Source organism: Gymnoscopelus microlampas, assembly GCF_963454915.1.
Source record: "Gymnoscopelus microlampas genome assembly, chromosome: 3".
Taxonomy (NCBI): domain Eukaryota; kingdom Metazoa; phylum Chordata; class Actinopteri; order Myctophiformes; family Myctophidae; genus Gymnoscopelus; species Gymnoscopelus microlampas.
Window position 1 is genome coordinate 43,021,321 of NC_139940.1, and position 16,783 is coordinate 43,038,103.

Sequence of the window (16,783 nt, forward strand, 5' to 3'; positions counted from 1 at the left end):
TACTAGCTCGGTAGTTCCGGGACAAACAGGAAACCGGTGCATTTCCGTTTCCGTTTTCCGGACGGATGGCGTCATTTTCACAGGACAGACGCCCCTGTCCACTTTCAATAGAAAATATGTTTATAAAAGGCTTTCGGTGGTGAATTCATGGAATGGGTGTTTTGAAACATTTGCCACTCACAAAAGATATAAAATTTTACTTTGGTTTAAAAAAAAAGTTACCTGGTATTACTTTAATTACTTTTAAGACCGTTTTAATAACATATTGGCCAAATTGACAAAATTACGTAAGGTGGGTGGGTTGCCAATTTCAGCCAATCATGATGTAGTACCCATTCATCAGCTTAACTTTGTATAGTGTTCCAGTTCCAATTTCTTTGTGTCATCACTTCCAATTTCACGTGTTTATCCTTTGAGTTATCTCTCCTCCTGGGTACATACAATTGATATCCTGTCCTGAAACTTGAGATTGTGGCCAAATACACTTTGGGGTCCTTGACATGAAAAAGTTTGAGAACCACTGTTCTCTAGACAGCAGGCCCCTTCGATGCCTCGCCATGAGAATAATAAATCCATGAATGATTCCTTGATTGAAGTGTGGGTGTTTTGTTCCTCTGTGTGTTCCGTGCAGCTGTTCCTGTTCCAGCTGTTGAGGGGTCTGGCCTACATCCACCAGAGCTACATCCTGCACCGCGACCTCAAGCCACAGAACCTGCTCATCAGCGATACCGGAGAGCTCAAACTGGCCGACTTTGGTGAGCAAACAATTCTGTATGGCGTCCACTGGCCCGGTACTGGAACAAAATGATGCCTCGCCACTGACTGTATCTGCTATATATTTTTTTCTTTCTTTTGTTTTTATTTCGCTGCTGTGAAACGATGATGAATGCTCCTATTTTTCAAAAATCATCATTTGTTTTGCGAGTCCTTGTTGCTTCAGGGTCTTACTTTTAATTATCTTTTATTTATACTTACGAGCGGTATGGAACACATACATACCTGCCACAATCAGCTACAGAGATAGAGAGAAACAGTGTGTGTGTGTGTGTGTTGTGTTTGTTTGTGTGCTTTTCTAAACAAATTAAATGTGGCGTCTGTAAAGCAGTTCTATTTGTGTGCATGTACAGTATGTGTGTTTGTTTACATGCGTGTGTGTGTTGGTGCGTGTATGTATTTGTATCCTTAACCACTTAAACCCTGGCATCGATCCTCGCTATTGTGGGGAAAGCTTTCGCAGAAAACAGCAAATCGACAAGCTCACAACGCGTTGTGACGCAAAGCGCCGTACGCAAGCTTGTCGATCGACTATTTTCAGCAAACGCTTTCCAACATAATAACAGAAATGAAGATACACTAGTATAGACGGACTCCGCTCAACCATATGGTTTAAGTGGTTAAATGTCTGCCTGTCCTTGGATCCCTTTGTCAGTCTCTCTGTGATCCTCTGTGTGTGTGTGTGTGTGTGTGTGTGTGTGTGTGTGTGTGTGTGTGTGTGTGTGTGTGTGTGTGTGTGTGTGTGTGTGTGTGTGTGTGTGTGTCTAGTGTTGTCAGTGTGTATAAGGGTCTCCTGTAGAGTTCCCATATGGTGCAGCTTGGTATAAACACTGCCCACATGGGCAGACTGAGAGCCCCCCCCCTCTTCAACCTGGAACCAGAGAGCCCTGTACTCACCATCCAACCACCCCTCAAACCTTTTGATTGATTGATTGAACAGTTCATTGAAAATGTATTCAAAAGGCAACACAAGAAAGCCCGTAGGCCCGTTGCTCAAAACGCTGTCCTACAAAGCTAAAGAGCAGTAACTACGTTTTTGGACACGCCGACACACTTGTGTATCCCAAAGGTCACATTAGCCTTCGTGATTTTGGGGGATAAACAATTACCTCAAGAACAGATGTTAGAACAGATTAGTTTAATGTCACTTATATGCCGATATCTCATTTGGCTGACCAGTTGAATCACTTTTAAACCAATTTTTCAGTGATTCTTTCTTTTTGTAGTTACTGCACTTTGGTTTTGTAGACTGTCTTTGTAATGCAAATTTAAAGTTTTCAAAGGAACTGATCAACTTGATCCCTCTGTCCCATTCGTTCACAATTTAATCATTTAGTAGACATTCTCATCCACTGCGAAATTACAAGTGCGAGATGTAAATAAGCAGAGTAAGCATGAACAATATAGTCAATAAACAACAAGGTAAATAAGCACACAAATATAGTGCAGAGAGAACAGTGTATATAGTGCCTCAAAGAAACTAGGATACCAGGTAAACAATGAACCTGACATATATCTAAACAACAGGCTATCGAAACCACATTTTTTACATGTGTGGTCGAGAATAACGAATCCATGAAACAAAAACATGAAAACAAATGAGTAAGGTATGTCTGCTTAGTAGCCATATCTTGGTCAATCACTATAGCATCAATTAGAACAGAAGGTGGCAAGAAGGACAAATCTTTGTGTGATAGGACTTTTTACATTAACCACTTGAACCCTAGCATCCCTATTTTGAGAAGTCAACATTTTTTGTCAAAAATAAAAAAAGATTTACAAGCACACAACGTGCTGTGAGGCGTTGTGAGCTTGTAGATCTTCTATTTTTGGTTTGGTGTAGAGGGAAAAAAAGAGACGACCAAGCACAGAGTGAAAGGTCAAGTGTATGAAGTATTGAAGGTTTAAGTGATTTCAATGTCTGAAAATACACATTAAAAAAAAATACATTAATTTACACATCACGGATTACAGTGCTGTCAACACAATTTTATACAATACGTAGCGGGGGGTCCCTGCTTCCTCTTTCTCCCAGCTAAGGGGTCCTAAGATGGGAGGTTTCAGATCGTGGTGATATATATATATATATGGTGCAGTGCAGCAGTTTCCAAACCCCCCCCCCCCCCCCCCACACTTGAAAACCTTCAAAAATGTTTCTTGCGACCCACCCATATATCAATATTAATGACATATTAATCAATAAAATGTTACTGTTTTGCCAATTATTTAGGGCCCCACTTGGAATACCATCGCGATTCCCCCACAGGTTGGACATGGTTGATATAGTGTGAAGAAAACAATTGCTAAGTGCTGCAAAGTAACCAGGGTGAACATAAACAACATGCTATCTAAATAGCGGTAGTTTGTGGACATGAGCGAGCAGTATATCTTCTCTGTCGGGGTGGAAACCTTATATATGTCCAAAACTGTTATACTTTTCAAGGATTCAAATTCCAAAGCATCAAAAGTAGCAGATCTACTGTACAAGCTCGAAACGCGTCGCTTCGCGCCGCGTTTCGAGCTTGCAGATCTGCTACTTTTGACGCGTTTGTGTGACGCTGTAGTGTGATCAAGTAGGGGCGTTAATGTACGAAAAAACACAAAAAGTTAGAATGCGGAGATCGGAGGTTTGTGCCCGACAACAACGATATGTCTGTCTAATTGGTCCATGCAGACTGGACAGGGGGATGTGGTGTGTTTGTGTTTGTGTGTGTGTGTGTGTGTGTGTGTGTGTGTGTGTGTGTGTGTGTGTGTGTGTGTGTGTGTGTGGGGGCAGCTTCATCAATAATGCACGTTCTGAATTAGTGCAGGAACATTACTGCCAGGCAAATGAGCCTCTGCATGGGGGAGTAATGGACAACATGCTAAATGAGGAAGAATGGAAGTCCCTTGGTTATTATCCTGGCTTTGGTTTGGCCCCACCACACCCATCAACAACCACACACACACACACACACACACACACACACACACACACACACACACACACACACACACACACACACACACACACACACACACACACACACACACACACACACACACACACACACACACACACACACACACACACACACACACAGGCATTATCAGCCGTTGCCTTTGGGGGAAACTAGCAAGGTGTGAGGCAGTGTGCATGTGTTTGCACGTTCACACGGATGCACACATACATGTGTGTGTGCATGCGTGCGTACTTGTGTGCATACGCGTGTGTGTGTGTGTGTGTGTGTGTGTGTGTGTACATGCGTGTAAGCATGTTATTTGTGTGTCTGCGGTGGTGTATTGGTCTGGCCTCCCCGTTGGCCCCATGGCCTTGTGAAAAGACAGAATACTAAAAGCCCTGACAGCTGAGAACCAACCAGGGTGTCTGGTTGTTGTTTTTGGGGGATAAATAATGGAGGCCAGTTAAAGCCTAATTTCAAAACGGAAATAGCAGACGTGGGCTTGTAGGTCGCCTACTTTCGGTGCGTGACACTTTAGTATGACGAATCGTGAATTAGGCTTTAGGCAGGAGAAGATGGAGAGAGAGAGAGAGAGAGAGAGGAGGGAGATGGAGAGAGAGGAGGAAGATGGAGAGAAGGGAGATGGAGAGAGAGGAGGGAGATGGAGAGAGAGAAGGGAGATGGAGAGAGAGGAGATGGAGAGAGAGGAGGGAGATGGAGAGAGAGGAGATGGAGAGAGAGGAGGGAGATGGAGAGAGAGGAGATGGAGAGAGAGGAGGGAGATGGAGAGAGAGAAGGGAGATGGAGAGAGAGAAGGGAGATGGAGAGAGAGGAGATGGAGAGAGAGGAGATGGAGAGAGAGGAGATGGAGAGAGAGGAGATGGAGAGAGAGGAGGGAGATGGAGAGAGAAAGGGAGATGGAGAGAGAGAAGGGAGATGGATAGAGAGAAGGGAGATGGAGAGAGAGAAGGGAGATGGAGAGAGAGGAGATGGAGAGAGAGGAGGGAGATGGAGAGAGAGAAGGGAGATGGAGAGAGAGGAGATGGAGAGAGAGAAGGGAGATGGAGAGAGAGGAGGGAGATGGAGAGAGAGGAGATGGAGAGAGAGGAGGGAGATGGAGAGAGAGGAGATGGAGAGAGAGAAGGGAGATGGAGAGAGAGGAGGGAGATGGAGAGAGGAGGGAGATGGAGAGAGAGGAGAAGGAGAGAGAGAGTGTGGAGGTGCATGTGAGTCAGTATGTGTCGAGGCAGAGAGAACAGACCAGAGCACCAGAGCTGTCTTTGGGGATGAGAGTAAAAGTGCATATAATTGAAACAGATGTGGGCTGATGGGAGGATGAAACCATTCTGGCTTGTTGTTCCGACCCGCATAAAGTGCCAGTTCCCTAACTTTATTTCCGTTGCTGTCGGGTAGAAAGAAACCTTCTATCTCCATTGTTTCTACTTTGTTTGTTTTTTCATGAATTTGTGCCCTACATACTTCGTCTCTGAAAGTAACAAGAATCTACAGTACAAGTTCACAACGCGTTGCATCGTGACATGTTGTGAGCTTGTAGATCGGCTATTTTTGAAAGATTTTGAAAGTGAAAGTGGTTCAAGCAGCACTTTGTAACTTTTTTAAATGAATAAAACGTGATTTTGTCCAATATGTATGATAGAGCATGTTGATACAATAGAACTTATACAATTGGCCTGGTTGTATTTGGTCTCCCTGCTAGTCTATTGAGACATTTAGATTGTGTCAAAGGTCATGTCTCATAGACATAGGATCTGACACAAATTTTGACCTGATGGTCAGGATTCAATTTATCCCCTGAGCAAGCAGGCTCTATTAGCTCAATGGTAAAAATGTCAGCCATTGCGCAGGAAACCAGGTTCAAATCAGGGAGAAAAGAGGAAGGTTACATAGTGCAGCTTTCAGTGAGTATGGGTTTTATAAATATTTAACCAATGAGCTTGTCACTAAATAATAACTGCACTGGATATATTGGAATACAGGTTCTTTTTTTCCCCTATTTCCTGAAAAGTTACGGTTTTGGACATACAAGGTTTCCACCCGACAGTGACGTTTTGTTAGAAAGATACCAGGAAAGTGCTTAATTGATAGCGATCAGAGAAAAGAGCTTCTTCCAAGACAGAAATCCATTAGCATGCAATAGAGAGTACAGCATTAGTTCTTCTGACAGAACATCACCTCCATCAGCTTCCAGGTTTTCAATGTAGTCTCGGGGGTCCAAGGTGGCCAATTGGAAAGAAAAAACAGATACTCATTCAAAAGATTCTGTAAGATTATCGTGCCAGTTCAACCACTTTCAACCTGGTGTCCCTATTTTTGGGGCTTGTCATTATTGTCAAATATTTGCGAAAATTGTGAAAACGTGACACATTGTGAGCTATTTCCGCTAGTAAAAGGGCTTTTTTTTGCAATAGGGGGGGCCACAGCTAGAGGCTCTGGCTATTTGGGGGTTCTTGTGCATGTTTTGGAAACATTGCATTAGCTGATCAGCCAATTCTTGCAAAGACCTTTGACTATTCATATTATAACTGCTTAATTTTGCATGCCCACCCTCATGCCCACCCCAAGGCCCTCGCTAAAACCCACCTCCACCCCAGTGTCTCCTCTTTACGCTCATCTGATCTGATCATTGTCATTGTGTTGTACCCCTGGGGGAAGGTCACAGCCCTGTCGCCAAACATAATAAATGCTTGAATAATTGTAAATAAATGACTGTTTTAATATGCAATGCAATTAAAATGTTTCAATTTGACAAAAGTGGTCCTGACAGAACTGGGCGTGTCCTATGCGGAGGGCTGGAGAGACACGGCCGCGATCACTGAGCAGAGGACGTCTCGCTCGGTCGAGCGACGTGTAGCGCTCTGGGCATCGATATCGTCTCTGTCGGGTGGAAACCTCATACAGTATGTCCAAAAACTGTTACTTTTCAGGATTCCAATTCAAAAATGTCAAAACAAGCAGAATCGACAGGTTTTGAGCTGCAGATTTGCTACTTTTGATGCTTTTGTGTGACGCTGTAGTATGATCCAGTAGGAAACACAGAACGTTAGAATATGGGCCTGGACCGCTGGTGTAGCGGTCCTGGCACCTAGGCTCTATGTAGCCTGACAGCGCGTTGCGGGTTTGACTCCCGATCCCGGCAGCCTTTGCTGAAAAAAGTTATATAAAAAAAGAATATGGAGGTTGCTACCAGCGACGATAAGTGTGGTATAGGAGGAGGAGGAGGTGGGCGCTGGGAGGACAAGGGCAGGAGACCAGGAGAGGTTTTGATGTCAGTTCACTGTGACCACAGCTCTCGTCCTCGTGTCCCTGCTGGTGGATGGATGCATGATGTGGCCCTGGAGCTGATCCAGAGTCAGCCCTCTGGCCCCTTTGTGCTCGTTTTAATGAGCTGCACAAACGACGGCAAAACAAATGAGGCGTTTGAGCAGCAAGGACAGGGCTAATTGAAGCCAAATAAGCTGTGTGTGTGTGTGTGTGTGTGTGAGTTGCTGCCTGTAATCACCTCAGCACACACACACACACACATGCACACGCACACGCACACGCACACGCACACTGAGAAAGTCAATGCCAGGACTGCTATTTTCTGTAAGAATCACAGAGAGGGGGTTGTGTGTGGTCAGTGACAGCTGCATGTTGGCCACAGAGACAGACCGGGCAGCATATGGCCCCCTGAGCTTCACGTTTCCAGGGCAAAAGAACACAAGCAGTGCCCGGCGCGCCAGCCAGGGTCATTAGGACGGACGCTGTGCGGTGCGCGCATGTATCATGTATACAGTATGTATGCACGTACAGTATGCATGCATGGGCCCCAGCGGGCGGTCGCCCCGCTTTGTACGCTGCCAGAATTAGGGGCCTGTCATCATCGAGTTTCAGGAACTAAATCATTTTGTGGCGTCACGAACGGAATGGCTGTGTCTCTCTTTGTGTGTGTGTGTGTGTGTGTGTGTGTGTGTGTGTGTGTGTGTGTGTGTGTGTGTGTGTGTGTGTGTGTGTGTGTGTGTGTACACATTGGTCCCCCTCTCTGGAGTGGCATGCAGCAGTCAGTCAGCTGTGGATATCTCACTCAGGGCACTGAGAGAGTTGTGTCTAATCCAGTGCCAGTCAATGGGCCGTGGCACGACACTATACAGCTCTGCTAATTGTCTTTTCATTGTATGGCTGCAGCGCCCCCCCCCCCCCCCCCCCCCCCCCCCCCCTGGCTCTGCTGCCATCCGCAGCCTCACTAAGCCCCTCGCCTCCTTAATCAAACCTCCCTTTAAAATGACTTGGCGATGAGGGCCCTGGTTTTTGACAAAGATCCAAGATCTGGCCAACGAGGTGCTGTATATCACACTGTTTAACCTTGTTCTGGTGGTCATTTGCAAAGGACAGAAATCTGTCCCCTGTCGAGATATACTGGCTACGTGTTTCTGCCATAGTAAAACACCTCTGTGTTCATTTAACTTACGGCTCTATTTAGGGTTACGGCCATAGCTGAATGGGTTAGAGAGGCTGAGGCCACCTGGGAAACAGAAGGTTCCCCTATGCTTAATAACCCCTATAACCCCTAACGACTCCTACCAAGCGTTAATCAGAACTATCTGAGCAGCCATCAGTTGGGTGAAGCTGAAAACGGAATTCCCTACCGTGGGATTACTTAGGTTTTCCCCTCCTATTTGGACGTTATCTCCATATTTTTTTCTTGTAAATTAATGTCCTCCTTGATCACACGAAAGCATCAAAAGTAGCAGATCCACAAGCTCAGACCTTGAATATTTTCTACTTTTGAAATATCTTGAACATTTTAATATATTCAAATCTTTGAATATATATATATCTTTAAAGCGAACATTTGTAAATCAAATCTTTGCTTCTGGGTGTCCCTGGAACTTAACATTTTGAGATGGGGGTCCACGGCCAAAAAATATCAAAAAATGCTTTCTAAATCTTAACAGTATGTTGCTATATCAGTGGTGCTCCAACTTTTCCATGTCAAGGACCCCCAAAATGATATGTATTTGGCTGTGGACCTTGAAAAAGAAGAAGGAAGCAAGCACTCATGAGACGAGTTTTCGACGTTTCAAAGTACAGGGTGCACGGTTCGAGTAGACAATGTTCATAGAAAGGAATACCAGCACTCACTAAGTCCTTTTAGGCTCTTATTTATTTAGGTCATAGCTCCCCAGCAAGCAGCGTCAAACCGGACGTTTCGGCCCAGAGGCCTTCCTCAGCGTATAGTGACAACATCCTGTTTCTGTGTCATTTATAAAGGGGACCTTGGTGCCACGCACAGAGCGGTCCGGGTAACAACACAATAGGACAGTCATTTTTTAACAACAATTTTTAACACTTTTTAACAAGCTAGGTCACCATTAAATAGTAAATGCATATACTCACACAAGAAGAAAAAGAAGAAAATTACATAGATCATTTTTTTAGCAGTAAGGCACCAGTTTTAAACCTTTGTCTGTGCGAGTCCCTCAGTACTCCTTTATAAAGACAGACTCAGATTTCAGTCAAGATTTACACATTTGTAGAAAACTGCATAAACATTTTTTAAAACATTTTTTAAAATACCGTAGTATACACTGTGTCACTCGAAAAAGAGGCATTCAACTCATTAGTACCATTAATTCATTACTCAAAAATATAATCATAGCTCATTTCACTCTGAAGTGGTCTGCTCTGTCTATTTTTCACCACAATAAATCCTATAAGAAACAACCTAGTAAGAGTTCTTCATTTAAACCTTTAGGGTGTTCTGTTTGGAGAGAGTGTATCCACCATGCCTCTCGTTGCAGTAAACGTTTTTCACGATCCCCACCTCTTTTTAAGGGCAGTACTGCCTCAATACCCTGAAACCTTAAAGCACAGACTTCATGTCCCACCGCATTAAAATGTCTAGCTACAGGTGATTTTTCATCTTTATTCCTGATATTACTTTTATGCTCTGAAATTCTAACTTTAAGTTCTCTTTTGGTTTTACCCACATAGCACAGGCCACAAGGGCATTTTAGTAGATAAACCACAAACTTAGTTTTACAGGTGATGATGCTTTTAACATCAATCTTTTTTCCTGAATGTGGATGTAAGACATGATTGCCTCTGATCATTGCATTGCAATGAACACAGTTGTGACAAGGAAAGTTGCCCGTAGGCAAATCAGACATAAAGTGTTGCGGTGGAACATGACAGTCTGCCCTCACTAGAGAATCCCTCACATTTTTGGCACGCTTATGTGCAAAGATGGGGGACTCCTTGAACATATGACCCACACTAGGATCACTCGATAACACATACCAGTATTTCTTAACAGCATTCTTAATGTCACTACACAAAGGGGAATAGGTTGTGGACAAAACTAACTTAGACTCCCCTGCACAAGCAGGTTTTGGAGTTAGCAAGCTGGACCTATCTTTCTCTCGAGCTCTCTGTACATTAACACTTAGCACTTTATCACTATAACCCTTAGTTTTGAAACGATCGCACAAGTCCTTAGCTTGTCTTTCGAAGGCACTGTCAGTACTGCAGATTCTTTTCGTTCTCAATAACTGACTATAAGGTAAACTTCTCTTTAACCCCGACGGGTGGTAACTAGAAAAATGTAAATAATTGTTTCTATCAGTTTGTTTTCTGTAGACACAAGTGGAAATCTCATCTAGCTCTCTCTGTACTAATACATCCAGGAATGACACTGATTCTCTACTAGACTCTAAAGTGAAGGATATCGATGGCATTCTAGAATTTATATAAACCTTAAACTCCTCCAATTGTTCCACTGACCCAGAAAAAATGAAAAAAACGTCATCAATATATCTAAACCAACATTTTAACCAAGGAGAAAAAGGATTGTTATTGTACACAAAGTCACACTCAAATTTTCCCATGAATAAATTGGCGTAATTTGGGGAGCAGGGACTTCCCATGCTCACCCCTTGACACTGTAAATAATAAGAGTTCTCAAATTTAAAATAATTCTTGTTTAACACAAGTCTAGTCAGCTCAGTGAGAAAATCAGTAGGGGGAGTTTTAACTTCTCTCTGGTTCAAAAAATAAGTTAGGGCCTCAAGCCCTTCTCTATGAGGAACATTCGTGTACAGGCTAGTTACATCCATAGTACACAGGAGATCTGAGTTGAGAGTGTTATGAATCGAATCTGATTTATTTAAAAAGTCTGTAGTATCTTTAACAAAAGAAGGAAGTTTGACAACTAACTGTTTGATATGTAGATCTATATATTTGGACATACAGTAGGTTCAGTCAAAGACTGAGTTCCTGCTACTATAGGACGCCCCGGAGTCGGTTCAACCAAAGTCTTATGTATTTTTGGAAGAGTGTAAAAAATAGGTCGCACAGGATGTATTTGATACATGAAGTCATATTCATTTTTTTTAAATGAGTTGGTCATCCAGTGCCCTCTTAAGAAAAAGCTGTATTTCTTGTGCAAACTTAGCAGTAGGATCACTGTTTAAAGGTGTATAAAAGACACTATTACTTAACTGTTTTGAAATTTCAGCTCTGTAAGAAGTTTTATTCAACAACACTATCGCACCACCTTTGTCAGCATTACGTATAACGATTGTCTCATCTTTAGATAAATTAGCCAAAGCTAGCCTCTCTTGAGGAGTCACATTAGAGTTCACTTTTGACTGTTTGTTAGCATGCAACACAGAAAAAACATTTTGTTCAACAAGTCTGCAAAAAGTTGCTACAGAGTGATTAAAACACGGAGGGATAAACGTACTTTTCGGTCTAAGTGTTCGTTTATTTTCAGAACTCTCAGGTTCTTTCTCACGGTTAGTTAGTAGTCCATGCATTGTATTCGGAGCCTCTTTAACAAAGAAGGCTCTCAACTTGACAGACCTGAAAAATTTAAAGAGTTCTGTTGTCACTATACGCTGAGGAAGGCCTCTGGGCCGAAACGTCCGGTTTGACGCTGCTTGCTGGGGAGCTATGACCTAAATAAATAAGAGCCTAAAAGGACTTAGTGAGTGCTGGTATTCCTTTCTATGAACTTTGGCTGTGGACCCCCATATCAAAATATGTTGTTTCCCCCAGAAGCACAGATCGGAGTTAAAAATGTTCGCTTTAAAACATATATATATATATATATATATATATTCAAAGATGTGCACAAATTGTCCACGATTAAAAAAAAAAAATAGCAGATCTACAAGCTCATAGTGCGGCACCCGGTGATCTGCTATTTTTGAATATTCAAAGAAATCTAAAATGACACAGTTCTCGGATGGAATGGGTTAACACACTGACAACACTAGACACACACAGATAGGGATCCATATGCCTCTCACTTGAGTGTGTTGACGTTTGAGGCACTTTTAAGACGCAGTTTACCGGCAGTGCGTGCCAGACATAGTTCCGGTGGTGTATCCTATAGAAGTTATGCAGACATATTTCATTCTCGCAAGGCATGCGCACGACGCGGAGCAGGCAGCGCTGCACGCTATAACAGCTGGCGGGGGATAATGATGTGTGTGTGTGTGCGAGGAGCGAAGCGCGCTGACAATGGAGCTGCAGGAATCTCTACTCGGAACGTGGCAGGCATGCGACGCTCTGAGCAGGACTCTGTCTGTCTGTCTGTCTGTCTGTCTGTCTGTCTGTCTGTCTGTCTGTCTGTCTGGCTCCCATGGGTGCTGTTTTACACCCAACAGAACAGGCTCGCCTCGGCCCAGTATTTGCTTGTGTGTGTGTGTGTGTGTTTGTGTGTCATTTGTGGCGTGTACATATTTACAGGTTGCAGATGGTCTTTTTGAAGTCCCCGTTAAGAGACAGACCTGTGTGTGTGTGTGTGTGTGTGTGTGTGTGTGTGTGTGTGTGTGTGTGTGTGTGTGTGTGTGTGTGTGTGTGTGTGTGTGTGTGTGTGTGTGTGTGTGTGTGTGTGTGTGTGTGTGTGTGTGTGTGTGTCCAGCCTCATCTGAGACAAATCCAAAATAGACTGTTGAGTTGAACACAAAAGCATTTGAGACTGTTGCTGTGTGTGTGTGTGTGTGTGTGTGTGTGTGTGTGTGTGTGTGTGTGTGTGTGTGTGTGTGTGTGTGTGTGTGTGTGTGTGTGTGTGTGTGTGTGTGTGTGTGTGTGTGTGTGTGTGTGTGTGTGTGTGTGTGTGTGTGCGCGTGCGCGTGTGTTGCTGTGCACACAGAGCAGGTAATGACTCCGACTGGGATTGTGTTCTAAAATGCAGATCTCATTACAGTCCACTTTGTATAGTGAAATGGACTGGGACGGTAGCAGGTGGTGGGACTCGCGCGCGCACACACACACACACACACACACACACACACACACACACACACACACACACACACACACACACACACACACACACACACACACACACCCACACACACACCTAACTGAAAATAGCTCACGAAATGTCGCGCTGTGAAGCTTAATTATAAAAAAAAATGTTAAAACCATAAAACAACCATTTCTCTTGCGAGGACCAGATAATGTGTCCTCACAATACAGTATGTATTTCTCACATTCTACTATAGTTTTGGGGACATTTGGCCCTCTCAAGAATAGTAATACACACACACACATACTGTACACACACACACACGCACACGCACACGCGCACACACACACACACAGGGCCGTGTTAATGTCAAAATGCGCACTAGGCAACGGACAGTTTTCGGGCCCCCCCCCCCGCGCGCGTGCATGTGCGCGACCCATGCGCGCGCGCGTGCGAAATTTTGCGGTTATTTCGCGGATTGTGGCCGTTTTTGGGCGTTTCTTTGTTACTTTATTTCGGTTTTAGGGTTAGGGTTAGGGTTAGGTTAGGCTTATGTTATTTAATAAAAAAAAAAAACTTTTTAATTTTTTTTTTTTTTTTTTTGGGGGGCATTTTTCGGCCCCCCCCCTGACAAGACATAGGCATGTGCCTACATTGCCTGTGCATAAACACGGCCCTGCACACACACACACACACACACGCACGCACACAGAGGCACGGAGGCGTGAATAAATGTGTAGATTTGAAAGGCGAGGTGAGGAGAATCAGAGGAAATGGATGTTGAGATGCACACGTATGGATGCATGGCTATACAGACAGATTTTCACGCGTTTGGGGGCTTTCTCCGCACACTGGAGTGTCATTTGCATTGCCTGTGATATAGCATATTATGCACGTGCATTTGCATATCTTCGCTGTCGGGTGGAAACCTTGTACCTCCATGAAGGAATGGCCGACTTCATCGTGTAAGAGTGTCGTCCAAAAAGTATAGCGCAAATAGCCGGTCTACAAGCTCACAACTTGCTATGTTTGAAAGCATTTGAAAGTGAAAGTGACTGTGGTTAAGTGTGTCTGTGGGTTTTATAAATATTGAACCAGTGAAGTATTAAGTAAAAAATGACTTATTTTCTGTCAATTACGCACCACTGAAGCCTTGAATTCATGGAGATTTTTTTTGTTTTTGTTGCATTCCTAAGCCAATAATTTGATGACTTGCGCAGTCTGCTACCGGAGACTGGAGACATTAGCATCTTTTCGCCGGTCATCAAATTATAGGCTTAGGAATACGACAAAAACTAAAAAATCCCCATGAATTCAAGGCTAACAAGAGCTTGTGACTAAATATTAACTACACTGGATCCATTGGGATGGGGAGTGGGGAGTGGGGACACAGGTTCTTGTTTCCATTTCCTGAAAAGTGTTTTTTTTTTGGGGGGGGGGGACATACAAGATTTCCAGCGTGACAGCGACGATATAGCGCACCCTCATTAGCATAATTGTTGATTCACAAGCTGTATGGTAAAACCTCTGTGGAGTCTGGGATGTTCAGACTTTCAAATCACATTCATCCACGCATGAACACCGACAGTAGGCTACAGTATGTGTATGTGTGAGTAGTATTAGCATGCCCTTGAACGTATTGGGGTTTTTGAGCCGGAAAGAAATTCCCCCTCCACTCCTCCCCTCCAGTGTTGCCAGATTTTGCGAGAGAAATAATCAACCAGGTCTATGAAAACAAGCCCAAAAGAAGCGACTATAATAGGCCACATGAGCGCTTTAAACCTATAGTATATACATCGGCTATTTGAAAATAGCCGATCTCCAAGCTCACAACATGTCGCGATGTGACACGTTGTGAGCTTGTAGATCTGCTATTTTCAAACAACTCTTGGGAAAAAAAGTATTATATGAATATTTTTCGAAACATTTCAACAACACAAATCTGGTACAGAGGTCCCTGGCACAAAACATTCTCAGATGGTAGTCCATGGACAAATACATATTAATTTGGGGATCTTTGGCATTAAAATGTTTTGTTTAAACGACACTATGAAATAGCCCAAATAAGCAACGCACTTTCGAAACAAGCCCAAAAACCTGCAACTACCAATATTTACAAGCAACTTCACAGAAAAACAAGCCCCAAAGAGACAATATAACAAGCGGACATGGCAACACTCATCTCCTTTTGTCCTGAGGTGTTAGCGAGGCTAAACCATTAGCATGTCTGTGCCTAATAAGGCTGTCCGGTGCGCGGCTCCAGCTTGTTAGTGTGTCCGCAGCCTTATGCACACAGTCAAATCCTCGGTGTCAGCTGTTAATTTAACTTAAGAGTAACCCTCAACGGGTCCATTCGTTGAACAAGTACACTCTCTCTCGGTCACTAAATGGATGAATTAGCACTGAGGATCTTTACTGTGTAGCCATCTGTTTCACGGACTCAGAGGGCAGGACGCATATAATGCGGGCGCCAAGACGCCCTTTCCTTGTTCCTCGCTAATAAGATACATGCGCACGTGCGTGTGCACGTGCATGCGTACGTCCGTCCTCATGCACAAACCCACACACACAACCATGCACCGCTCGAGCACAAACGAGCTTACAATACTGTACAGTAGAAACACAAACACATACACACACACGTTTGTGAGGGCCAGGAACATTGGCCCTCTCAAGTGTAGTAATACACGCACACGCACACGCACACACACACACACACACACACACACACACACACACACACACACACGCACACGCAATGTTACAGCTTTTCCTTGTGGCCTGTTCCCTCCTGTCCCTCTCCTCGTTATGTCGGCGAGTTAAGGGCCCGTTATACTCGAGTGTGCGCCGGTATCGCGTATCAAAAATAGCCGTTCTACAAGCTCACAATGTGTCTCAATGCGACACAGAGCTTGTAGATCGGCTATTTTCAGTGCGCGACACAGATGTGCAACTGAGTCTAACTCAGCCTTAAGTTAAGTGTAGGGGGTGACTTCCAGAAGCCCTCTTTTTTAATTACAGGCATTTTACTTGTAACAGAGTATTTCTATATTGTGGTATTGCTGCATTTACTTAAAGTAAAAACATTTGTACTTCTGTGGAAGTACTTCTTCCACCGCTGAGAATAACCCAGTTTTCATTACCATCCTGATGTGCATAGAAATGTTAATAGTGAAGCGTCTCCTTTGTTGCAAGGAGCCATAGGAATACTGAGGCTGGTTTTGCCACTGGCCTTATATATCTGCACCTCCTCCTCTCTACCACCTCCTCTATACCACCTCCTCTGCAGTGGTGATATAAATATATTACATTATGGAACATTACATTAACCACTTTAGCCATATTTTATCCATATCTAAGCTCACAACGCGTTGCATCGCGACGCGTTGTGAGCTTGTATATCTGCTATTTTCAAACATTTTAGTACGCTTACGCTTTTGGTACTTTAATTATATTTTGATGCCAATACTTTTGTACTTTTACTCAAGTAACATTTTAATTTAGTTCATTTTCATACTGTGGTATTGCTTTTACTTAAGTAAAATATCTGAGTACTTTTTTCCACCACTGCTCCTCTGTGCACCCGGGGAAACTGCTGACACCATGCAATACAGTATCTTGCAGGCATAATACAATAACTTAAACCTCTGTAGCCCAAACCACCTGTGCACGTGATAAGACGTAAGAAGAAGTGGAGGAACTAGCTGTATACTCTGAATAAGTACCAGCATGTCTCTGTAGTTCTTGTGTCTCCAGAACCGTCTGACCGATTGATGTCAAACTCGGCGGGCACATCGGCGAGAACTCG

At 43.7% G+C, this 16,783-nt stretch overlaps 1 protein-coding gene across 3 annotated transcripts in view; it reads left to right on the forward strand.

Moving 5' to 3' along the window:
• The window catches only part of cdk14 (cyclin dependent kinase 14), a 210,680-nt gene that overhangs the window by 71,829 nt on the left and 122,068 nt on the right, over positions 1-16,783 (forward strand). For all 3 annotated transcript variants that reach the window (XM_084051515.1, XM_084051514.1, XM_084051516.1), the window contains one exon: positions 632-755. In XM_084051515.1, coding sequence (XP_083907641.1) covers positions 632-755 — 124 coding nt within the window. The remainder of the gene's footprint in view (positions 1-631; positions 756-16,783) is intronic.